Consider the following 24615-nt stretch of genomic DNA (forward strand, 5'->3'; position numbering starts at 1 on the left):
AATTATCAGGAAAAGCAAAAAACGTGTTCTTAAAGTCGCAACCACATAAAAGCTTCAAATAAAACAAAGAAGAAGTATTTTATCTGAAAACATGATGTTACAGTAGTATAGAAAACCTTGCCACAGGGGATAATAAGTGATCAACCTAATGCGAATTTTAAAAATATATATTATTCTTTTATCGTTTGATATCAAGTTATAAATTCAGAATTCGATTAAAACCTCATTATATGCTGAATGATATTGTCCACGTCTGTAATATCATCAAGGTATGTTCTCGAGACTTGAAGAAGAAAATTGCTCATGGCGTTTTGTTGTTCTAGTCCACTGCTTACTTGTGTTTTGTCTATTGCCATGGTTGCCCAAGTTAGCGTCGTCTGTAGGCAGAGCAGTAATGTATTATTATCACAAAAGTTGCAATGCCGCTTTTATTACCTGAGCCATCGCTAGAGTTTCAAATGTATATTCTGCATTGTGCCACGCGCGACAAAATTCTACTACACCAATTAGATCACCGTTTGGTAACGCTACAGGCAGACACATCACCGATACAGCGGCTGAAAAAGTCTCTCGTATACTTTCGGTTATTTAAAATAAAAATGACGTGCATACCAGATTCAAGGGTAGAAGTTCCCTTCGGAAATCTCTCATCCATAGTTATGTCGTCAATAGTTACAGATTGTTGGGTGCTTGCAACATGTGAAGCAACTGTGCCACCTTCCTCTACAGGATAACTTGGAAGAATGGAAGTTCTGTGTACAACTCAAATCAGAATCGTGGTTTTTGACTTTTATCACACTGACACACTGTTATTGACTTTATTGGCCCGTTAATATTTTCTCCGGAAGTTTTTGTAAAATTTCGGCTGGTGTAAAAATCCAGATTAGGGGGCTTTAACGTAACATTTTTAGCAAACTCTATTTGTAAAATTAAAATCGAACAAATTTTTTGTTAATAGTTCTTCTATACCTGCTTTCTGGTGGTGGATCGTTTTGCCACTGTGGTAGTTCTGGATTATACAAATGGATTGTATCACAAGTCCCACCAACCGCGTAAAACGTGAAACTCGTAGACATCGTTGATGTTTGTAGATGGGAACATAGCATGTACAAAGGATGCAAATAATTTCCAGTTGATATCTGCATATATAAAATATTGGGGCTGGTAAAGGAGGCTATATACACTCATTAGCAGAAGGCCGTGGCCAGATGTTGGGCAGCCCTATGATAACATATTCGTGCAGAAATTTTAACAAAAATGTCTATACGGCAATAACACGTATTGTACAGGAAAAATCAACGGGCTTTACCTTTTCAAAAAGTAACTCGCTGTTGTTATAAATCGATTTAGTTTCCTTTTCTAGTATTCGCTGTTGATCACTGACTTGTTGCACGCCAACATCGCCCAAAGATTTTAATTTACCTTCACCAGCAACACTATCATTTTGTAACTGGGACCTTTTTTTAGTACACCATCTGTTAAGTGTCTCCAAGCGCACATTTGCAATGATATATTCTTCAAATGCGCATGAATCTAAATTCGAAGGATCAAGCTTTGTCAATCCTGTGAGTTGACCAACGCATCGATTTAGTTCTGGGGATGAAATATCACGATCATCAAACTGGGGGCTTTGGGTACATCTTTGACCAGGAAATGGAAGCCGAGGTTGAGTTCTCATTTGACGATAAGCCCACGGAGATGTCATGCTTGGTTGCTTTATTGACGAATTCCAAATTGTATAGCATTTGGTCTTTTCGCCGTACTCCACATTGGTGCTTAATTATGCTGGTGAATAAAATGTACACCGGAAGGAATATGTTTATGCGCGCACATTGTAATGTTATACGTCATATTGGTGGTTTGATAAGTTTTTTTTTATATAAAGCAGTTACAGTAAAAGTCACAACACAACCGTAAGCCGAGTATTACGAACATACTTAGGGCAGTGACCTAATGGCAGCAGCGCAATGTCTCATATCATTGATCAGTAATCTGTCTGTGTAAAGCCACTGTGTATCGCCTGTTAAATGTAGTGTTTCCTGTGTGTTAACTGCTAAAGCAGTGGCTTTAGGGTTCGTGTTACCAATAGCTTTGGTTGTTTTGTTTAAAAATATATGAAGGAGAGTTTAGTTTTCTATAGCATTATAGATTTTCGTTATATGAAATGCATTAAGTTTGATATTTTAGCATATCCACTTTAGCTTTCTTTAAAAAATTTCAGGACACCCAGTCAACTGTAGTACCACACAAAAAGAGATGGGCTCTGTTGGTGCTGGTTGTGGATTAATTGGAGGTGTATTTTCAGTTTCATTTCTCTTTATCACTTGTCTATATGGATCCATTTTCATATATGGACCTGTGCTACCACTGATGGTTATATGGCCTTGGCTATATAGAAGAGTGGTTGAGGTTCTTAGCTCAATGTGGCAGACACAAATTGTGGTAAGCATTCTTTTAGAAGTAGTAGTTCACTTGTCGTTGAAGTATAGCTCCTGTTTAATATAAATAGCAGCCTGGTACAAGTTTACTAGTTGCCTTGTTATTTAGAATTAAACTGAGGATAAATAAAAATGTCTTTAACTAGCAATAAATGCTGAGTTAATGCTGAAACCATAATTTTTTATACTTTTGTGTGTAGTTTTTTCATTATTGTTATTTTTTTGGCAAAATGGTTGTTTAAAATTGACTTAAATTTGCTGCCTTCTTTTTCATGTCTTCCTGTGCCAATCATGATGTGCAGACTTGTTTTGGTAAGTTTGTTTTGTCCTGTTGTTTATGTTTTGAATTTTTGTAGTAATAAACTCATGTTGGGGATTTTATCGAATCATGGCAAACGTTCTAACTTGCATTTCAGAACTTCTGCAAGGAATGAAAGTTGTTGTCACTGGAGATGCAATCCAACGTCATGAGAAGACGATGGTGTTGATGAATCACAGAACCAGACTTGACTGGTTGTATTTCTTTCCCTATGTGTTCCACGCTCGTATCCTTAACAGGCAGAAAATCGCACTGAAGTCAATGTTGAAATGGATTCCAGGGTTGGGTAAGACACATTGTAACTCAATTCACAGTTTTATAAGCGTGACAATTTATGAATGTAGAGTAATTCGTGGGCATAAAGGTTTTAAAATTAGAAGTAAAACATATAGATGCTTTAAATACATTAAAAATAAAATTACAAATGCTTGAAATTCTACTTTTTATAGTCGCTGTTATAGTTCTGTAATTGCAATGTATAGTAAAGTATTATAATTTACTATATACTCTAAAGTGCACCACCCAAATTTCTGTTTAAAAATCCAGTATGCCTACAAATTAAAACCATTTAAAAGCTCATTTAGTTACATATATGAATTATCTTAGTAATTGGGTATAATATTATTTACGATTATTTTCTTTGGTATACGTTGTGCTTTTTAAATATATTTTTTATATTTTGAAGGTTGGGCCATGCAAGTTGCAGGTTATATATTCCTTGATAGGCAATGGGAAGCTGACCAAGTTCATATTAGCAACATTCTGAGCTATTTTGTTGAACTCGAATCAAAACCAAATATTTTATTTTTCGCTGAAGGTATGGGTTTTGTTTTATTTCAACTTGGTTTGACATTACATTGGTTTTAGTTCGATAAAGCCAGCAGATGTTTTATTGATTATATTCTCATCAAGTAACAAAAGCATGTTTAAATGTGGTAAATTGATCAAGCTTTGTAAAACTTGGAAAATGGCCAGCAGTATAGGTGTTTATCATACTGGTGTATGGAAACTGCTTATTATGCATTAAGATTATTTAAAATTAACATTATGTTGTTCTGTTTATAGGAACTGATTTTAATGAAGGAAGTAAGAAAAGAAGCAAAGAATATGCTCGGAAAAGTGGTTTAACTGAGTTTGAGTACGTGCTTCAACCAAGAACTACCGGTTTCACATACTTTGTCAACCATTTGCGAAATAGTAGGTTGTTTTTCCATTAGCTACTAGTCTATTGCAAAACAACCTTACGCACATTTCCTGCCCAGTTGTGGCAAACAAATAGGAAAATGTGGGCTGGTGTGCTAACGGTTACATTAACTAAGGGTTGTGTGCTTTGTGCAGCTATACATTGTGCAGCTGTTAAAACTAGTCATATATACTACAACATCTGATTTAACAAAATAGTAAACATGTAGTCCAATAAACATATAGTCATTTTAACAATAAAAAACTTTTTAAAAGTTTTCCTATACTTTGTATTAGATAGATATTACATATTGTTGAATGCATTTCAGATTTATGTTGCTAGCTGAACAGATTTAGGTATCTTATGTTTCAGGAAAAGAGCATTTCCTTAATTACTCAATTCATTCAGACGTCATGGTATAGCATTTATATTTATCAAATACCCTTATGTATTCTATTCTATAAGTGTAAAGCCTTAACAGCAAGGCAATGAAAACAGGAATTTAGGCCGCAATTGGGGAATTATTAAACAGGCCATAGCACATGTTGTATAATGTCCTAATCAAGCAGTTGTAAAGTGTAAACTATATGTTTCACATAAAACACTCATGTGTTTTTGCATATGTTCCATGAGTAATCATGATAGCACTCTCATTTACTACACGATAACTTTGTTTACTCATGTCATGATTTAATATCCTTCTAGTCAGTGGCATACACGCTGTACATGATGTCACGATTGCGTACCCGTACGAGATCCTTCATAACGAGCTCGAACTAATTAAAGCAGGGGCGCCTCGTGCTGTTCATTTTCACATCAAGCGTTATTCAATATCCGAGGTAAGACTTTGGATTTTGCCCAGCATTATACTAAAAAGCATGCAGATAATTTGACAGCAACCTGTCCTTCATTGATAACACTGATAAATGTTCTAACGCGCAGTAGGACTCCAGCCATATGGTGTTTGCCGGACCTATTTTACTACAACATCAAATATAACAATCCAATCGTTTTTAAATATATGTATACTAGCGTGCGTTATGCAATATTATTATTGTATAACTAGTTGCCGGAAGACCAGGATGAATTAAGCAAATGGTGTCAGAATCTTTGGGCTGAAAAGGAAGCTTTGTTGAAAGAATATTATTCTGAACCCAATCCCGATCTCCGGCGTTTTAAGTGCGAGAAAAAACCACCGCAGGATCCGAGAACCTTCTTGCTCATCCTAGGTTTCTGTGCGTGGTCGTCGATCACTGTTTTCTGTACCTACCTTGTCGTTGTCAGTTCATTTGCGCGCTATTACGCATTGATGATGATTCTATTTTATTTGAGCTCCGGTTACCTGCTTGGCGGAGTCGAAAAGCTCGAGATGATTTTGTTTGAACAGTTTAAAAAGCCTCGTCCTTTGTGGGGGCGTAAAAACAGCGGTCGCGGAGAAATAGGCGGTGGCGACGCTTATTATACTCGATTAAACCGTTCATAAGAAGACACCAAATAAGCATTATTTTATATTCGCAATCGACGTTGTAATTGCTTCGTGTATGCTCACTGCTCAATCAATAATTTGCACCCAATTTAGATTATTAATTCAATTTTACGCTTTGGTTTGACTATTTTATCAACTTCCGCAAAAATCGTGAAGTTTTAATTTAGTCAAACAAAAAAGTTTAAAAGTGACAGTTGTTGCAGTAAAATTGTGTGATAATTATTTATTCGTTGTTCCGCACTGTCAGCAAACGTTAACTAAACGTATCGTAACAGCAATTCGAATAGTAATGAAACTTTAATAATTGTTTTGCGTGTTAAACACATTCGTGTATTGTTTAACGTTTTTAACAGTTTGTTGTTGCCTACCCTCCCTGTTGAATAAATGTCATTCACTTGTCAACAGTTTGCCAATTGTAACACTTATTAGAATAAAGTCAGCCAAATAATTTCATCCAAGATTGAAAAAATGTCCCATCTTTCCCACCCTACTATACATCAATAATTTGCGCTGTTTTCACTTATTTCTGGTTTGTACTATTCACCTATCCCAGAATATTGAACATCAAAAAAAGACATAATTAGTATAATTGACAGTTATTGACAGTCAGATGTTGCTTAATTCGTGTGATGAAAATCTATCCCCGTAAACATTAAGCGGTTTTGTATAGATTAAGCAAGTAGATTATAAGTAGTTTTATACTCGTTAAATGAAGCGTGACCTACTCAATACATATTGGGCAAGCCGTAAAGGACACATCAAAATGGTCTCCTGCTGAGAATGTTAGCAACGAGAAATATATTTAGCATACTCGGAAGTGCAGAATGACAAACCTGAGGCCAATTGCCCCAGTTAATTACAGTTGATAGTGCGCGGTACTTATTATTTGTCGCTGCTATTATTTAATGAGCCAACAAACAGCAATTTTGAACTTTGGAACATATGCTAAACAAACTGTGTTAAATCATATTTAGCACCCCGTGTCTTAGTGATGTTGTTATTTGCGAAAGAGCAGGCATAAGCCGACGCACCGTGTGCAACAACTTAAAGTTTTAATTCTAAGCCGTGTTTATTAAACCACGGCCTACTATGGGCCTATAAGTGATATCTCTAGTAGACTGTGAATAAACAGAGAGTATATATTATAAAAAATGGTTTGTTGTTTTCTTTGTAAATTTAAATTTACGACCGGATTTTAAGTCCAAATGACTGTTTTCGGCCTTCTTTTGTACAAGTTTAAAATCTGTAAGTGGTCAGCATATATAGTCTATTATTTGGTTTCCCAGTAAACATTCCAATTTCTGTTCCAATATTTGCATTGATGAGATTGAAGAGAAAGTAACGCTATAACATAATGAAAACGACAATCGAGTCACAAATGAGTAAACAACAATCTTCTCTGAGAAGCCTGTTGTTCGGTCGATTTAATCCACTTTAGAAGAGCTCGAAGGATATGGGATATAACACGATAATTTAAGCATTAATAGGTTATTGGTAATAACGTGCATTGAGATTTATAAAGACGTAATATACAGCAATAGATAGTTTGAGTGAGGCATTAATTTCAAAAAAAGTTTACGGCGTAACGCATCACTGTTGCGATTATTGCGTCACAATACATATTAACTGTTGCCAAGAAGGGTTTAGCTTCCTAGTATTTGTGTTTTAAATTACCTGGAAATGTCGCCGTTAAATGAATTTTCAAATGAAACCGAAAAAGAAAGTAAAGAAACCGATAACTTAGAGGACACCCCAGTTAACGAGGTTAAGGTAGGGTATTTTTGTAGCCGTTAATACGCTTATTCTGTTGTTTAATCGTTATATGCAATTTAATAACTGTTATTTACATTGACCACAGTAAACTATATATATATATACAGTTTGTACTTTTACAGTTTAGCTGTACCGATTTGGTTTTAATGTCTCATTTACTTACAACGCTGTTCCTTTATTGTGTCCCGAAGTAATAAATAATTTAATGTGAACAGTTTAAACTTTAAACAACGTCAGTTAATCTAAACTAAAGCGTTTATTGTATTTTAATTCGAATCATATAAGCCTATACTAGGGAGATATTCTGATTAATGAGTTAAGAAATAGTTAGTAAAATCACTTTATTTAAGTAGTAAGCTAAGTAAATTCACTTTAGTTTATATATAGGTGTCCGAAACTGCCATAGTGGATGATCCTTTACCAATTGTTCAATTAACAGACGAAGAAGCGTATGATACAGATTTAGAAATAGAAGGTTGGTGTTTTATGTTAGGTGTATGAATTAGGTACGTAGTTCATAACTTGATAAAATCAACTGATCGTTTGTTTTTGGTTAATTATTAAGCTGTAAGCTTATATACATCGCCTTAATTACGACGGACAACACGATTACAAACAATCCACACAACATACATTGCGATTTTTATATACTTTTCTTTTTGGTGATGGTTTTATTCAAAAAAAAATTAAAAACTTTGTTTTGATAATATTTGTTTCTTGTAGATGAAGGTAGAACCGCATATCGCAGTTTTACAGCTGTTGACATTTACTTTAAATCCTGTGAGCAACTCGGTGTCGTGCCTGCTTCTTATTTCGTATCCCACCTTCAACATGAAGTTATGAATATGAGCCATCATGGATTGGGGCCAAATGGAACAAAAGCCATAGCTGCGCCCCTTGTGGTAACTGTTACAAGATATGCTACCGCCGTATATGAATTCTATATGCTTAAAAATATTTCATATTGTGTTCTTTTGAAATCACAATATGTTATACACCCAACACCACAAAAAATGAGCACATTGATTAGAGCTGGCCAAGCGCAGAATACGGATTCGCGTGATGACTGCTGCCACCGTTGTGGGCGTATGTGTTCTTGGGCAAAATTAGTGGCCCATTTAGATTAATAGTCTATTGTGGGTTGTCCAAATTGTGAGCCGTATATTAAAATAAACGAAAAAAACTTTTTAAAAATATTTGAACATGTTTTATACACACTCTGCAGATAAACACTTCAATTTTGGAATTAAACATCGAGGATAATTGGATAACAGCCGAGGGTATGAGAGATATAGCGGATATGTTAATGGAAAACTGCTACATTTCTATTCTGGTAAGTCGAAGTTACACGATCATTGTCCATTGACCCACTTTGTTTTAAAATGGGATTAGCGTGGCCATAAAACCGGCACGCCGTATGACTTCTCGTTGAAGCGCAATAAATCAGCTTGCTTGGCCTTGTAATACCACAGAGTATATAAAAGATCTATAGAGTAAGCAAATATGTTATATTGCCAAAGTTATGATTGTAAACTGTTTAACAAACATCCTGAACTTTAGAACATATCTCACAACAAACTTGGATCCGAAGGCGCCCGCTACGTTGGTGAGATGCTGCAGGAGAACACTACTTTGCGGACGCTTAATATTTCCCGTAATGATTTTAAAGATTCTGACGGCCAGTACTTCGCAGAGGCGTTGCGTCAAAACTTCAGGTTAAAAGTAAGTCGTTCATGGTTACAGTCAAGTGATGCAATAGTATATACTAAATAATGCAGATACGCAAGAGGCGGTGGTTTATCGCCTATATAGGGCTTAGGCGCTGTGTTCTATGCTCGGTGCTATTACCACTGTGGGTGTGTTTGTACTATAGGGCATGTAGAATCCTACAACTTACGTCACGACCAATCCCGGGCCAGCACGTGACAATTTTAGAATATAGACAATTAGCGTCATTGTTACGCATTTCTTCATTTTATCTGTGTCGGACATTTTTTAATTTATAGTTAGATGTCAGTGCGTGCCTATACTGTATTAGTGTCTGCTGTATTAGAATATTTATTACTTTATGTGTCTAACCACTGATTCTATTTGAATAAGGTGATAAGTGCGTATTTGTTTTGTTGTTTCCCGTACCCGTTGGCCTACTTAGTCACAATTTGAAAACTCTTTAGTACTCGTCACTCGTCAGTACTGTTCAGTCCCCCACCAACGTGTAATAAACTTCAAGCAAGAGTCAGAGTGTATTTTCATATGGACTTTTTTCGATTTAAATAGAAGCCATATTACGGGGTTTGGGTGCAGGGCCGCGCCCTTTAAGACCGCCGTAACATCGTTTTCAAATTACTTAGTTCAATTTCCCATTCCCGTATCCAGTGATTCCAGCAGTACGATAGCCCCGCATAGCCATGGCATCTGTTCCCGCCCGTATTCCCGACGTCCTCAAATGCTTGAAGGACAAATATATTTATGCCGAGAAGCTGATGTTGAAGCCTGCAGGGCTGGCGCCCTTACGTGAATTGATTCCCGCCATCGACAGTGACTTTGATCGTTTGATGAACCTGTGCCAAACGTCTACCGAGCTCGAATTGTTTGAAGGCACGGAAATATGTAAATCTACCGTCCAAGAGGAAAAGGACGAATTCGATGCACACGTTCGTTCATGGATCGAAACCACCGATAGTGATTTAAATAGACCCACTCCCAGTGAGTCCCATCGTTCCCCCAGCTTGGCCTCGACCACAAGCTCCGTAAGGAGCCAGCAGAGACGCAGTCGCGTAAATTTGGCGCAAGCTAAATTAGCCAAGGAGCAAGCGCAAGAAAGGCTACATGAAACCCGACAACGAGCCAGACTGCGTGCCGAGCGCCAAGCCCTTGAGGCCGAGCGCCAAGCCCGCGAAGCCAAGGAACAGGCCGAGCGCCAAGCCCGCGAAGAGGAAGAAGAAGCAGAACTAGCCTTCAACGAAAAACAAAGAGAATTAGAATTAGCCCGTGTCACTATGGAAGCATGGACAGAAGAAGACGGCGAAGCCACAGAATCGTCATCGTCGACGCCCGTTCCTCGAAATATCCGAACCTTCGTGGTTAGCAACCAGAACCAGGTACCCCTGAGTCAACCGCCCCCTGCCGCCGTCATATCTCGCCATGTTTCGCCCGCATATCCTCCCGGTCCCGATAATCTCCCGTCGCCGCAACTCGCAAATTTAAGAGAAACCAACCCCCCGCCAGAAGTTCGCCACTCCCCGTTAAACATGGAAACTGTTTACTCGTCGCTCCCAACGAGGATCGGTACCACTGACCGCTATCCACGTCCCCTCCCGCACGAAGATACCCGCCAACCCGACCGGGTCCCCGTTCCCGGATATACCGCCTTCCCTGAAACCGAACCTATCCCGACTCACCATGTACCCGAAAGACGAGACAGAGTAACCGATGTTGGCGAACGATTCCTACCCCGCCCCGTAATAGACAAGTTTGACGGTAACCCGATGAACTACTGGACTTTCGTGAGACAGTTTGAAACTCATATCAATAGAAAGACCGAAGGCAACGACCTCAAACTCGTCTACCTACTACAACACTGTGACCCCCACGTACGAGCTAAAATAAGTCACCTTACCTCGAAACCGCCCGATGTTGGATATCGTAGCGCATGGAAATTGCTGTACGAAGAATATGGACAACCGCATGAGATCGCCCGCTACTGCGAAGAGCATCTAAAAAACGCCCCGAGAGCAAATGAGCACGACCCCGTCGGTCTAAAGAATCTGTCCGTACTGATGGACCGTTGCTGTACCTCGCTTCAAGACCTGAAACAGTCATCAAGCATAGATTCGATGGAGATCATGCTAAATGTTATAGCCAAGCTACCACCGACGTTACGAGAAGAATGGGTAAAGCGGTCGTTCGAAGTTGAGCGTCTGCGAAAGAGCCGAGCGAAGTTTGCCGATTTATCTGCCTTTGTTTGTGAAAAGAGTGCCGAAGCAAACAGCATATTTGGAAGAGCAATGCACCCCGCCTCCAATCGAACCAACCTGCAACGAAGGGCAAAGTCGTCCGTCTACAATTCGGTCGTGGAAGAGCCCGCGAGACTAAATAATAAACCTAACGTATGTATTTGTTGTGCAGGTTCCCACTGCTTGAGCCAATGCGAAAGATTCAGATCGATGTCGCTGCAAAATAGAAAAGAGTTCGTCCAAACGAAGAGATTGTGCTTTAAATGCTTCATGAGATACCACAGCGCCAGAGAATGCCGAAGCCGTGAACGCTGTAAGGTCGAAGGTTGTACCGGTAACTACCACCATACATTATTACATAATTTACCTCCCCGTCCGAAGCCGCCCGAGAGTAGTGCAACCAACGCGGCTGTTCAATCGGCCGAATACAACGTATTTCTCAATGTTGTTCCCGTTAAGGTCCGCTTCGAAGATAAGGTGGTTGATACGTACGCATTTCTGGATCAAGGTTCGACGACAACTTTCTGTGACCGTTCCCTAGTCAACAAGCTACAAGCTAGCGGAGAAACGAGACACCTGACGCTGAAAACCCTGACATCACCGCAGGTATTAAATACAGTATCGATTAATCTTTCAGTTCGACCGCTAGATGGCGGTGACTGGATCGAGCTCCCCGACGTGATCGCTATCGATAAAATCCCCGTAGACCCAAATCCTGTTCCCAGCCCGAAGACGATAAAGCATCACCAACTGAACGCCAACAACTTCCCGAAGATAAAGCACGGATCAGTCCAACTATTGATCGGTGCCAACGCCCCGCAAGCCTTCCGTGTAGAGACAACCCGAAGCGGCCATGGCCGATGTCCCGACGCGGTCAAGACGCCACTAGGATGGTCCCTCCTAGGCCCCTCGTCCGACACACCCGCGACCGACCACGTGAGTTCCAGTTTTATATTTGCTAGTATCCATGGCGCGAGACTACAGGAAGCGCACGCCATGTTCCTGAGTGATGAGAGCGACCTAAGACCGATCACCGCCGATTCCGACAGCGACGACGAGCTACCGCATACCCCGGTTTCTGCAGAGGATAGACGATCGTACAGAATGATGAAGCAATCAGTCCAGTTTGAAGCTGGCCATTACGAACTACCCCTCCCGTGGCGACACGACTATCAAGTTCTACCCGACAATACAATGATGGCAATTCGACGTTTGGCTGGCTTAAAGAAGAGGTTGGTCCGTAACCCCGACATGAAGAGTAAGTACGACGAACAGATGCAGACGATGCTTACGAAGGGCTACGCAGAGGAAGTCCCGATGCACGAACTGAAAACCGACCGCCGTGTGTGGTACCTGCCGCACCACCCTGTCATGAACCCCCATAAGCCTGATAAGCTTCGCGTCGTGTTCGACTGCGCTGCGCAACATCACGGAATCTCAATTAACCAGGTACTTATGCAAGGACCCGACCTTGTTAACAGCCTCGTGGGCGTTCTTACCAGATTTCGACGAGAACCCGTTGCCCTGGTGGCCGATATTGAAGGAATGTTCCACCAGGTGCGTGTCGCCCAACGTGACCGAGATTCCCTGCGGTTCTGGTGGTGGCCAGGAGGTGATACTTCGTTAGAACCCGCTGCCTACAGAATGAAGGTACATCTGTTCGGCGCAACGTCTTCTCCTAGTTGCGCGTCATTCTGCTTACGGCAGGCCGCCACCGACTTTGGTGGCGAATTCGATCCCCGTGTGGCCACCGTAATAAAAGATAATTTTTACGTCGACGACTGCCTTGTCTCCGTCCCGAATCCGAAGGCCGGTGTGAAGATGGTTCACGATCTACGAGCCCTGTTGTCCAAGGCTGGATTTCGACTCACGAAGTGGCTATCTAACTGCAAAGAAGTGGTGGATTCTATTCCCGAAGAAGAACGCTCTAAGTCCCTACAAGTACGTTCATTCGACGAACAGATTAACGAGCGAATCCTCGGCATCAACTGGGACGTGCACGCCGATGAATTTCGATTTACTATTGCCTTACCGATGAAACCCCGTACCCGCCGCGGACTGCTGTCCACGGTTAACTCGTTATTTGACCCCCTTGGTTTCGTAACCCCCGTTGTGCTGGAAGCTCGTCTCATTTACCGCAACCTCTGTCAACAAGAGCTGGAGTGGGACGAACCGATCCCGAAACCCGAACTCAAGCGATGGGAAAAGTGGCTCTCAAGCCTCCCGCAACTCCGCAACGTCGCAATTCCCCGTACTTTTGGACAACGAACACACACTGATGATGTGCAGCTGCATTACTTCGCAGATGCATCAAAAATTGCTTATGGCTCAGTGTGTTATTTGCGCACACTCGACGACGATAGCCATGCCCACTGCACTCTTCTGATGGGAAAGTCCCGTTTAAACCCGCAAGATGACGTCTCCATACCCCGTCTCGAGCTGATGGCCGCCGTCATGGCGGTGAAAATGGACCAAGTGCTGCGAAGAGAATTCGGTCTAGAACGGTACCCGTCGTTGTTCTGGTCCGACTCCTCGGTTGTGCTGCAGAGTCTGTTCAACGACCGGAAGCGATTCCCGTTGTTCGTTTCCCGACGCCTCGCCTTAATCTCCAAGCACACCTGCATTAGCAATTGGAGACATGTACCTACGAAACTAAACCCCGCCGACTGTGCATCCAGAGGTGCATCTGTTGAGTCACTGTTGCAGAGCGAACTCTGGTTTCAAGGGCCCCCATTCCTGAAACTTGCTCCAGAGCACTGGCCAAACAACTTCTCGAAGAAGGAAATGTCGTCCTGCGACATTAAGGCATTTGATAAAATAACCCCAACCGTTTTTTCCATACAGATTGCCGTTCCCGCGACCGATAAACTGATGACCCGTTATTCGAGCTTGCACCGCTTGAAACGAACAACCGCCTGGCTTCTGAGATTTAAAGACTACATCGTTGCCCGACACAAGAAAGAAGAGATGAAGACGACGTCCCATCTGTTGACCGTCATCGAGCTTAAACGAGCAGAGACCGAGCTGCTGAAATACGTACAGGAGCAGCACTTCTCGCAGTGGTTGAACGTCCTACGTGAAGACAAGAAAATTCCCCCGAAAACCGCCAGCTCATCATCTATGTTCAAGCTTAACCCGATGCTGTCAGACGGCGTGCTGAGAGTGGGTGGTCGCTTGGAGAGAGCCCCCGTACCGTACGAAACACGCCATCCAGCCATTCTACCACACACCTCACATTTTACAGACCTGATCATCGCACTCTATCACGAGATTGGTGGTCATTCTGGACTAAACCATACCCTGAATTTGCTCAGCCAGCGCTTCTGGGTTGTCAAACCAAACGCCGCTGTTCGCCGTGTCCTCAGCAAATGCTTGCCGTGCCGTCGTAAAAATGCTAAACCCGGTCAGCAAATGATGGCCGCCCTGCCACTGCCCCGAATGCAGATGGATTCACCCGCGTTTTCTTACACAGGCATCGACTATTTTGGCCCGCTCCCAGTTCAACAGGGAAGAAGCGAAGTGAAGCGCTACGGGTGCCTATTTACCTGCATGACCACCCGAGCTGTACACCTGGAGCTAGCCAGAGATTTGTCAACCGATTCCCTACTTAACGCATTGCGACGATTTATTGCCCGAAGAGGAACCCCTGATCACATTTACTCCGATAATGGAACCAACCTGGTTGGAGCCGAAAGGGTGCTCCGTGAATCCATCCAGGGTTGGAACCACAAACAAATTTACAAGTTTCTTTTACAGAAAGAAGTTCAATGGAGCTTCAATCCTCCAAGCGCCTCGCACATGGGTGGTGCCTGGGAGAGGATGATAAGATCAACACGAAGAATTTTGCTTTCTCTTGCAGGTGACCGAATACTGAACGAAGATCAGATGCAGACCTTCCTGTTGGAGGCTGAGTCGATTCTTAATTCACGACCTCTCACACCCGTCACCCTAGACGACGCCGGAGAGATGCCATTAACGCCAAATCACCTGTTAAGACCGAACCCGACCCCTGAGCTTCCTCCGACAATCACCGACAAAACGGATTGTTTTGCCCGACGCCGATGGCGTCATATCCAGTACTTGTCCGACCGCTTCTGGACCCGATGGTCCAGAGAATACCTCCGTACCATTATCGCCCGTCAAAAATGGCACAAACGGAAGGAGAACTTTAAAATCGATGACGTCGTCCTTCTTGTGGATGACTCGATGCCCCGCTCCCAGTGGTCAATTGGGAGGATTACTGCCGTGTTTCCTGATGCGCACGGCCTTGTACGTAATGTAACCGTGACATCACGTGCCACCGAGTTGAGACGACCGATCCACAAACTTTGTCTAATCGCCCCCGCCGAACCCGAAAATTCCGTGCCGAGGGAGAAGTCCGACGATCCTACGACCGCTTCAATAGAAGACGGTCACTAGCGCTGATGAACGCGCCCCGAACTATTTATTGTTTCTGCCCACGCGGCATATACCTTCCCGATTCGTTTACTTCTCGTTTTGAATTCTTTTGTTGTTTTTTAAATTGCTTTGTTTTTGAGACTCCGCAATTTGGGGGGGAGTGTAGAATCCTACAACTTACGTCACGACCAATCCCGGGCCAGCACGTGACAATTTTAGAATATAGACAATTAGCGTCATTGTTACGCATTTCTTCATTTTATCTGTGTCGGACATTTTTTAATTTATAGTTAGATGTCAGTGCGTGCCTATACTGTATTAGTGTCTGCTGTATTAGAATATTTATTACTTTATGTGTCTAACCACTGATTCTATTTGAATAAGGTGATAAGTGCGTATTTGTTTTGTTGTTTCCCGTACCCGTTGGCCTACTTAGTCACAATTTGAAAACTCTTTAGTACTCGTCACTCGTCAGTACTGTTCAGTCCCCCACCAACGTGTAATAAACTTCAAGCAAGAGTCAGAGTGTATTTTCATATGGACTTTTTTCGATTTAAATAGAAGCCATATTACGGGGTTTGGGTGCAGGGCCGCGCCCTTTAAGACCGCCGTAACAGGGCAAGACCTTAACAAACTTGTTGTCTGCTCCGCCACGCGATAATAAACCATTATCTTACATTAATAGGAGCTTGACATCAGTGGAAACGAGTTTTGTGAATTGGGCGGTGAATGGATGGGTCAAGCTATTGCTGCTAACGAAGCGATTGAAACACTTAATCTCAGCTGGAATCACCTGAGATTAAAGGTATGTACCGTATGGTTCAAGTGATGTAAAATACGCAGTTTCAGTAACTGCATGAACGCTAAAATAGTGTTATCTTCTATTTTGCTACAATTGTGTCACACATTTGAATCAAACCTATTTTATAGTGGCTTTGTGTAATAAGTAGCATTCAAACTTGACTGCAGTGTTTTACTGTTACATTTAGGGAGCACTTGCAGTGTGTGCTGGTATGAAATCAAACATCACTGTGAAAACTCTCGATCTATCATGGAATGGTTTTGCCGATGAAGGAGCTATGGCGATGGGAGAGGCGTTGAAAACCAACAACACATTAGTTTGGCTCGACCTCAGCTTTAACAGGATTTCAGATAAAGGTAGCGAAAAATAAAGGAGTTCTGTTGCCCACATGGGTGCGTGTTTGTACCAACATAACCGAAAGAAATACTGCCTGGCGAAAATTGCTTTTATAGATTAAACTTTAATATAAAAAACTAGGACTCGTTACAACTTTAATGAGTGTTATAAAGCATAGCCTACCACTGCACAACATTATAGAAAAAAAAGTCACACCACCTATTGCAAATGTAAATTAGACATAGCCTACCAGTGGACAACATTGCGCAAATGTTACGATTAACTGTTACCACTAGGTTTAACCATGTTGGCAAAGGGTCTTGAGGTAAACGACACTCTACGAACGTTAAGGATCGGCGACAACCCATTCGGTGAGGAAGGAGCACTTTTGCTTATAAATGCAATCTTTAAAAACGAAAAATCGGCGATTGAAGATTTGGATTTGAAGGTAGTTATTTAACCATATATAAGGACATTCCACATAACTATGCATGGTATAGCAACAACGTGACGCAGTGTTGAGAACGCCTATGGATCGGCGCATATATGTTTTCGAGGCTCGTTTGGTTACTGTCTCGCTAACAGCCTTTTCAAAATTACAAATATAATTTGGCAATAGGAAAATAACAATAAGCTAAAGATGGCTTACGCTCTTTGTTTGTTTCATCAGAGCGTCCGCGTAAACAGAGAGTTTCTTGAGTTGGCGGAAAAATTACGCGGAAGAACTTCGTCGCTGGGTGGCAGTAGAACATCTTTCACGTTCACCGTGAAAAGCAGTGATGCTTCGACTGAACAAAGGGAGCAGAAAATTTCCCGAGAAGAGGCCGACCCAATGATGGTTATGCAGGTAAGCTGAAATTAATAGTTAATGGACCACTTCTGGATTTCCACAACATATTTTTAGAGGTATTATATACCCTAAAGGCCTATGGCGTATAACAAAGTAACTCTGATAGCACTTATAGTTAATAATAACTAGGGTGGTAATTTAAAACATGTAAAACTGATCGGGGTATTATGTACAACATACCCACGTACACTATTGCTAGATAACAACTTCCAAGTCCTATGGAACTCTTCTGGTAATTTATTTCTTTGCTAACCAACTTTTCATACTCCAGTCGCCTTTACCACGTCAACACCACTCCCGAATAAAGCTTGTTTATTATTTACAATACAGAAATTTTTGGAAGACAAGAGGCTTCGGTTGGTTGACTTGTTCCGAAACTTTGACAAGGATCTTAGTTGGAAGATATCTCCTGCCGAGTTCAAGAAAGGAATCACAGACGCTGAAATTCCATTCACCAAACTTCAGCTTAAGAATTTAATGAACAGTCTAGACATCGACACTGATGGCCAGGTTAATTACAGGTAAGAAATTTAACCCATATCTTTCTGTAAGGGAGGATATGTACAGTCCTATATACGATGATAGCTTCTATTTGATTGATCGCTGTTATCCTTCTACTTGTGGCGTGGAAACGACAGGAGTTATAAATAACGCGGTTGTTCCGTTTCACACTCCTCGTGTTCGCTCACAAGTTAGCCTACCACTTGTTTTGAGATTTAAACACCCCAACTTTTATAATGTTTCCTGTCAAAAGTATTTCTGGCCATTATAAACGTAGTGTGCCCAAATATTGCCATTATTTATTTTAGCTTGACCTGTTTGTTTTGTTATTACCAGAACGCTAGTAAAGGAAGAATGAAGACTTCAAGTTGAGTTTACAGTGTGTTCAATACAGAACCAGAATATCGTACAGATATGTAGTTGAGAATTACAAATACAGTGGTTGCATTTGTGGAAGTATATTTAACGCAGAACAGTCGCAAGCATTTCTAAACAGGTTTACTGATACTGCCCAAGTTAGTTTATATACAGGAAGTCATAGAATAAGGAACTGGACAGGTTTGTCAAGTTATCTGTTTTGAAAGTTCTTGTACTGATCAATTTTTTTATTTAGGGAACTTCTTATTGGGAAAAAAGAGGCAGTGTTAAAACTACGTGAACAAAGAAGGAAGGAGGTCCGCAGGAAAGCAAAGGAAGTCGAAAAAACTGAGAACTTTCTTTCTGTGTGGCAAGAGGCGGTTAAAGCAACTACACCAATCCACAGTAGAGACAATTCGCCTTCAGCCTCGCCACTAAGTAGCAGAAGTCATGTGGTTGGAACACCGGGGACCAAAAGCAGCAACGTCGTGGCTGAAGCAAGTCGCCGATTAAAAAAAGGGCGACGCAAGTCCAAACATGGCGCAAAGTTGAGTCCGTCTACCACTCCCCGCAGTGGTTACGATGACGAGATTCAAACGAGCGCTCCACATCATAAAGATTTCGGAATTAATAAACAATTAACACGCGGAGATACGGAATTACAACCCGTTACGTTACTGATACCAGATGTAGAACGTACTGCGAAAATTTCAAACCAAAAAGTTTCCAAAGATGCAAGCAGACTATCCTCTCGCTTCAGAAGAACAGCCGGAATTCCGAACTCCAGAAAAATCCCCCTAACCTAGTTTTTCACCAAAACATATATTCCACCACTTCATGTACTTAGTATCCGTTTATTCAACACACATCTAGTTGTATTCCATAGTTACATACTATAGAGGTGTCGCAATTGAGAGTTTTGGTAATATGCACCATTTTGCACTTAAAATATTTGCCAAACATTTAAAAAGTGTTAATGCAACAATGTAATACAAGCAAAGAGGCTAAACTTAGTTTCTTAAGTAACTACATGTATTTAAATGTGTTTTAAGTTTAAGATTTGAAGATCACAGTTGTTCCAGGAGACAACTTTAGTGCAGACAAGTCAACTTCAGCATCAGCGCTATAATCACTGCTTGCAACGACCACCTAGTTAAAAAAATGAATAAGTTTAAAGAATCTTTTTATGATTTACACTAGTACAAAAAAAACTGCAAAAAATATTTCAAAGATATATTTCAGAAAGTTCTGGCTGGCTATTACCTTTGTCTTTTTCACAAGGTTGTCATCCTTATCAAGCAATCCACCAGCTACATTAACAGCAACGGTTTGCTCTGTAGGACTCATGTTGCTCACAACAAGCACTGCAGCCTTTGTTGTCCACTTACGCAGGAATGCAACCACAGCATCATTACCTATTAAAAATAAAAATGCGGTAAATAACAATCAGAACTTTTAATTCTGTATCAGCATCAAATGTTTTTGTAGTAAAAATGGGGTAAATAAAAGCTCAAATAAACAACAGTCAGAATACTTGACTGAACAGCAGCATCAAATGGGTTTGTAACTTGTATTGAGACAATTCACTTACGACTTACCTATGTCAAGGAAATTAAATGTTGAATCAGCATCTTGTGTATCGTATCTCAGTGCTTGCAGGCATTGGATGCCTGCCACACGAAGTACTGTAACTCCTTTTGTTGTCAACAAAGTATTCTGGTTTGTATTTTCTGGGATGCTCTGTGAAGACAAGTTTTATGTTAAAAATACGGTAGTCCAACAAAAGTAAATGTTTGGTTGTATCTGTTTTTTTAAACCGAAAAAAACCTGTGAAATAGCGAATTTGACTACGAAGAAGTTCAAGCAAACCGAGATGATTAGGTTGTTTATGTTTGAAAACTAACAACATCGTACTTCCTCTGTAATTGTTTCTGGCCACTCAAATACAGAAGACTGTGCTCCAATTTCATCTCCAGAACGAAGCACTGGGACTCCGGGAAGAGTAAGAACAAGTAAATTCAAACCAGAAGCTGTTTTGTTGCCATATTTCTCTTCTGCCAATGGTCCCCCAAGTGGGCTGACCTAAGATAGTTTTGCGTTAAGTATTTTGTTACATTTTGAAGTCAAATACATTACGTACTGTGTAGGCAGAGATGGAACGAGATTGGCTTCTCCAAGCAGTGATAGAATTCTGAATTAGTTTACCAGAGTTTGCCTTGTTCACTTCCATAGCTGGACCAGCATTAACCTGCACAGGGCTAGGAATTGTGTTTGTACCATTCACAGATAGATCAGACAGCATTTGAGTTGCTGGCTGAGCAGATGAGTAAAGGAACAACGCCCTAAAAAGCATATGTTTAATTACACGCTAACTGAAAAAATAAATGCCTTCTATGATGGCATCTATACTTGTATCGTATTGTTCTATGTGACTTTACTCTGTTACCTTGGAACAGTAGCATTTGAGTCTTCAATATACTTTTTCCAAATTTTATTTGTTAAAATATCTGATTCTTGAACATTTGCAAGATCCCGCAGTTGAACTCCATCAATTCCCTTATTAAACCAACTTCCAACCAGATCCTAAACAAAAAAACAATTCTTGTTTAAACCAGTTTTTCATGCATTTATACAGACTGCTAATACACAGCAGTCTATACAGGCTCCATAATATATTTATTTTGTATGTTTAGATTCTTACCATTGCATATTCACTGGCTTTTGCACTTCCATAGTTAATATATGCAAGATTAGCGTCACTTTTGCTTGCTTTATAATTTGAGCCACGAGCTTCATTGTAAACCCATTGAAACTTTGAATCCTATCAAATATACCTTGTTAAATATATACTACAACAGGTTATTAGATAGTAAGAAAAAATACACACTTCTTGGTTTAAATCAGTTGAGTTAGGTCTCCAAATGAAGAAGTCGCACAGATTTCCTGTGCAACCAGAAACAGCTGAGGTTTGGAAATAAGTGTGGCTTATTGACAGTGTGTCAATGACCAAATCCACCATAAGTTTCATTGCTGGAATAAATTGTTTCATTTAATAACTGTAGACAAACACTTTGCATTAAATCTTACATTTATCTTCCATTGCTTTTTTCAAATCATCAAAACCTGGAAGGTTTCCTGTTGGGTCTCCAGCACCACTTACAAGCACTGCATCAGATTTCAGAGACTGGATGTATGGCAAATGGTTTTCCATTCCTGCACAAGAACAATACATTAGATTAGAAGCACAAAATAAACCAAAAACTGGACTAGGACAGTTATGGCCAAGCTTTCATACCTTTGAAGTCGGCGGCAAATTCAGCAACATCAGCTTCGTATACAACAGTATCTTGATACCATTGTGGGACGGGTTCTGGTTTACAGCGAGGAGCATTCACGACAATTAGGATAGCACCAACCAGCATGGCAATCCACACAAGCCAGAAAAGGATGAACAAAACCCAGCGAGCTCGTACCCATTTCGGTTCATTGGAAATAGCTAAAAACAAAAAAAAACAATTAGATCCGCCACTATTCTAACATGCCTTGTTTTTCCTTTATCTTTTACAAAGTAAATTGAAGCATCATAAAACAATTTAGGCTATGCAGCTTATAAACTTGTACAAAGTAAATTTAACCCTCCGAAAAATAAAAGTTAAAAATGACCGGAACAAATAATTCTTGACACAGGTTTCTATTCAATTTAATTAATTACCCAAGAGTTCCTCTTTCTTTAATCCAGTAAAACGATCCTTTTCCGGTTCTTCTTTTTTTAGAAGTTCAACTTTAACTTCTGGGTTAAGCTCCTTCGTTTCGTCTGACATGTCCCCCATTTCAACATCAATTGGCTTTTCTGGGCTTCCCATATTTTAAGTTTGTATGTCAGAATTCTGAACAAATAATTACTACACGAACAGAACGTCTAATCAGAAATCCTCGCGTTCGATAATGAGGCAAGAAGCGAGAAGGGCGGCTGTTGCGGGTCTCGCTTATTGGATGACGCAATATTTCGAGACAGAACCGGTTTAAACCGGTTTCGAGACGGGAACTTAAAGCAACCATTTTTGTCGTGTATGGTGTAAAAGGTAAAAGTACACTTACTACAGCAATATTCATTGGCAATATTTTGCTTGAAATGTATTTAAAATATTAAACAACATGCGCTATTTTATAATTTAGTTTAGACTGATGTTTAATGGCCAAAATAACGTATATTTGGTTGCCGTAAAACACTAAAACACCCCACCGCCGGTATTGGTTTTGTATGCAGTTTGTATCCTGCTTCGTCACGGCTTTAGCCCAAACAAAGACCAAGAAAAGTGCTGATCAAAACGCCGAGTGATGATGATACAGCATAAATGTTGGACAACGCTGCGTCTTCTATGTTGATATTCACGTATTGTCGTATTGCCTATGTTGCTGGGCTTTGGTTTAGTCAATTTAAATTTTAAAATTGCTTGGTAAAAATCTTTGGTAAAGTTATCGTTGTCGAACCATTTTTAGATTTTCAACTTGTCTTCGTTTGTTTATGGTGTTGTTTCCTGCGAGGTTTGAAACCAATTGTTTGGAATGGGTCCCTCTAAAATGTCAGTGTGCGCAGTGTGCGCAGTGTGCCGCAGTGTGCGCAGTGTGCCGCAGTGTGCGCAGTGTGCGCAGTGTGCCGCAGTGTGCGCAGTGTGCCGCAGTGTGCGCAGTGTGCCGCAGTGTGCCGCAGTGTGCGCAGTGTGCCGCAGTGTGCGCAGTGTGCCGCAGTGTGCCGCAGTGTGCCGCAGTGTGCGCAGTGTGCCGCAGTGTGCCGCAGTGTGCGCAGTGTGCCGCAGTGTCCGCAGTGTGCGCAGTGTGCCGCAGTGTGCGCAGTGTCCGCAGTACCGCAGTGTACCGCAGTGTACCGCAGTGTACCGCAGTGTTCCGCAGTGTACCGCAGTGTACCGCAGTGTACCGCAGTGTACCGCAGTGTCCGCAGTGTATCACGACTGTACAGTTATCAACATACTACGGTGAGCCCAAACTAGTTTTCTGTTAACGTTTAGGTTACACTTCAGAAACACTGCGGCACACTGCGGCACATTGCGCACACTGCGACACACTGCGGCACACTGCGCACACTGCGCACACTGCGGCACACTGCGCACACTGCGGCACACTGCGCACACTGCGACACACTGCGGCACACTGCGGCACACTGCGCACACTGCGCACACTGACAATTTAGAGGTACCGGTTTGGAATCGATGTGACTAGTCTTACATATCGTTGTACTCCCATGCAGTTTTGTGCAGGCCGTATTTGGATGAAAACGATTTAGACGTTTTGTTGTTGATGACAACTCCATTGGCATTTTTAATTTGTTATATAGAGTAAAATTCATTTGTAACAAATGTAGTCCGAATCTGAAGTTAAACAACATGCGGTGTATAAATTCCCAGTCAAACACTTTCTTCATGTCGAGTGCTCGTGGCAGGTTTACTGCATTGGCATTTCCGATATAATGCTGTTTCGCAGATACGTTTCGCCAGGAAGAAATGACTGAGGGTACAATGGCTTCAAGTCGCTTATTGATACGTGGTAATATTTTGTAGTCGATGTTTAGATGTATTTCCGTGACTCTGGGTTGACAGCTGTGCGGTTGCGCATTCCACTCTATTTTATTTCTATGTTTTTGAGCACGTAAGTGGACTTAAAGTACTTATGAAGTACACATTTGTGTGTTTGTACGTGTAAGCGTGTTAGCTGGTGCACTTTTTTAGTGTTGCTGTCCGATAGGAGGCCCCTTATCTGCTGAACCTAATATTACCAGCTATTTTTGTCAGTCACTGCTATAGTACATATTGTATGTCAGTGAAATATATGCAATGAAACCATGGCGAACATATCATGCTGGATCAGATTTTGTTATTGTACACTCTTTGTTATTGTGAGTCCGTATATATTGACTCTGGTACACTCTATTGTTTGTGTACTTCGTCTAAAAAGGTCGAATCTTTCAACGATTCTGTATTGTCGTAATCGCTTGATAAAAACGCTTTGTTGGTACACATAAACTCGAGTAAGGTTGGTACACATATACTCGAGTAATATTAACACGCCATATAATATGCGCATAAAATAAATATTTACCATTTTATTGTCTTAATATTATGTATAACCATCCCCACGAGACTATTTTTTAAATAAAACGTCATATATAGCGTGCTTGGGACGATGGTCACGTCACAATTA

General features: G+C 41.1%; 4 protein-coding genes across 6 annotated transcripts; 2 read left to right on the forward strand and 2 right to left on the reverse strand.

The window, feature by feature from the left end:
- Nucleotides 1-199: 199 nt before the first annotated feature.
- LOC149740107 (cAMP and cAMP-inhibited cGMP 3',5'-cyclic phosphodiesterase 10A-like) lies at nucleotides 200-1841 on the reverse strand. Its single transcript, XM_089872205.1, has 5 exons — nucleotides 1310-1841; nucleotides 970-1139; nucleotides 613-752; nucleotides 436-557; nucleotides 200-377 (listed from the first exon to the last, which is right to left on the reverse strand). The coding sequence occupies exons 1-5, from the start codon at nucleotides 1703-1705 to the stop codon at nucleotides 216-218; spliced, it is 990 nt and encodes a 329-aa protein (XP_089728331.1). The 5' UTR covers nucleotides 1706-1841; the 3' UTR covers nucleotides 200-215.
- Nucleotides 1842-1991: 150 nt separating this feature from the next.
- LOC149740108 (lysocardiolipin acyltransferase 1-like) lies at nucleotides 1992-5828 on the forward strand. Of its 2 annotated transcripts, XR_016384394.1 has the most exons (8): nucleotides 1992-2442; nucleotides 2741-2750; nucleotides 2855-3043; nucleotides 3443-3574; nucleotides 3823-3954; nucleotides 4313-4356; nucleotides 4646-4779; nucleotides 5007-5828. XR_016384394.1 is itself a non-coding variant. In XM_089872197.1 (7 exons), the coding sequence occupies exons 1-7, from the start codon at nucleotides 2257-2259 to the stop codon at nucleotides 5421-5423; spliced, it is 1200 nt and encodes a 399-aa protein (XP_089728323.1). In that variant the 5' UTR covers nucleotides 1992-2256; the 3' UTR covers nucleotides 5424-5828. The 2 variants fall into 2 exon arrangements, 1 of the variants encoding a protein (XP_089728323.1); XM_089872197.1 differs by lacking the exon at nucleotides 4313-4356.
- Nucleotides 5829-5969: 141 nt separating this feature from the next.
- LOC149740109 (uncharacterized) lies at nucleotides 5970-19896 on the forward strand. 2 transcript variants are annotated; one of them, XM_089872187.1, is made up of 11 exons: nucleotides 5970-7196; nucleotides 7587-7674; nucleotides 7923-8101; nucleotides 8425-8532; nucleotides 8760-8921; nucleotides 16239-16358; nucleotides 16543-16711; nucleotides 16988-17139; nucleotides 17362-17538; nucleotides 17872-18062; nucleotides 18379-18451. In XM_089872187.1, the coding sequence occupies exons 1-11, from the start codon at nucleotides 7107-7109 to the stop codon at nucleotides 18398-18400; spliced, it is 1458 nt and encodes a 485-aa protein (XP_089728313.1). In that variant the 5' UTR covers nucleotides 5970-7106; the 3' UTR covers nucleotides 18401-18451. The 2 variants fall into 2 exon arrangements, with proteins under 2 accessions (XP_089728313.1, XP_089728312.1); XM_089872186.1 differs by lacking the exon at nucleotides 18379-18451 and adding an exon at nucleotides 18656-19896 and having other exon boundaries at nucleotides 6624-7196.
- LOC149740110 (amino acid transporter heavy chain SLC3A2-like) lies at nucleotides 19234-22668 on the reverse strand. The gene is made up of 11 exons (XM_089872190.1): nucleotides 22112-22668; nucleotides 21695-21895; nucleotides 21487-21612; nucleotides 21287-21429; nucleotides 21101-21220; nucleotides 20846-20982; nucleotides 20540-20741; nucleotides 20314-20481; nucleotides 19998-20139; nucleotides 19663-19814; nucleotides 19234-19548 (listed from the first exon to the last, which is right to left on the reverse strand). Exons 1-11 carry the CDS (start codon nucleotides 22260-22262, stop codon nucleotides 19453-19455), a joined length of 1638 nt encoding a protein of 545 aa, XP_089728316.1. The 5' UTR covers nucleotides 22263-22668; the 3' UTR covers nucleotides 19234-19452.
- Nucleotides 22669-24615: the final 1947 nt, after the last annotated feature.

The sequence above is a fragment of the Ciona robusta genome, chromosome 2 (genome assembly GCF_009617815.1).
Source record: "Ciona robusta chromosome 2, ASM961781v2".
NCBI classification, from domain to species: domain Eukaryota; kingdom Metazoa; phylum Chordata; class Ascidiacea; order Phlebobranchia; family Cionidae; genus Ciona; species Ciona robusta.

Excerpts from the sequence above, each read along its gene's own strand:
- LOC149740108 (XM_089872197.1), top strand. The coding sequence starts at position 2,257 with ATGGGCTCTGTTGGTGCTGGTTGTGGATTAATTGGAGGTGTATTTTCA. Across the intron at positions 3,575-3,822 it reads TATTTTATTTTTCGCTGAAG|GAACTGATTTTAATGAAGGA; the intron begins GTATGGGTTTTG and ends TTCTGTTTATAG. Across the intron at positions 3,955-4,645 it reads TGTCAACCATTTGCGAAATA|TCAGTGGCATACACGCTGTA; the intron begins GTAGGTTGTTTT and ends ATATCCTTCTAG.
- LOC149740110 (XM_089872190.1), bottom strand. The coding sequence starts at position 22,262 with ATGGGAAGCCCAGAAAAGCCAATTGATGTTGAAATGGGGGACATGTCA. Across the intron at positions 20,983-21,100 it reads AAGCCAGTGAATATGCAATG|GATCTGGTTGGAAGTTGGTT; the intron begins GTAAGAATCTAA and ends TTTTTTGTTTAG. Across the intron at positions 20,482-20,539 it reads GTTCCATCTCTGCCTACACA|GTCAGCCCACTTGGGGGACC; the intron begins GTACGTAATGTA and ends AAACTATCTTAG.
- LOC149740107 (XM_089872205.1), bottom strand. The coding sequence starts at position 1,705 with ATGACATCTCCGTGGGCTTATCGTCAAATGAGAACTCAACCTCGGCTT. Across the intron at positions 1,140-1,309 it reads GCGAGTTACTTTTTGAAAAG|ATATCAACTGGAAATTATTT; the intron begins GTAAAGCCCGTT and ends TTATATATGCAG. Across the intron at positions 378-435 it reads AAACTCTAGCGATGGCTCAG|ACGACGCTAACTTGGGCAAC; the intron begins GTAATAAAAGCG and ends CTCTGCCTACAG.
- LOC149740109 (XM_089872186.1), top strand. The coding sequence starts at position 7,107 with ATGTCGCCGTTAAATGAATTTTCAAATGAAACCGAAAAAGAAAGTAAA. Across the intron at positions 7,675-7,922 it reads TACAGATTTAGAAATAGAAG|ATGAAGGTAGAACCGCATAT; the intron begins GTTGGTGTTTTA and ends TGTTTCTTGTAG. Across the intron at positions 8,533-8,759 it reads ACTGCTACATTTCTATTCTG|AACATATCTCACAACAAACT; the intron begins GTAAGTCGAAGT and ends CCTGAACTTTAG.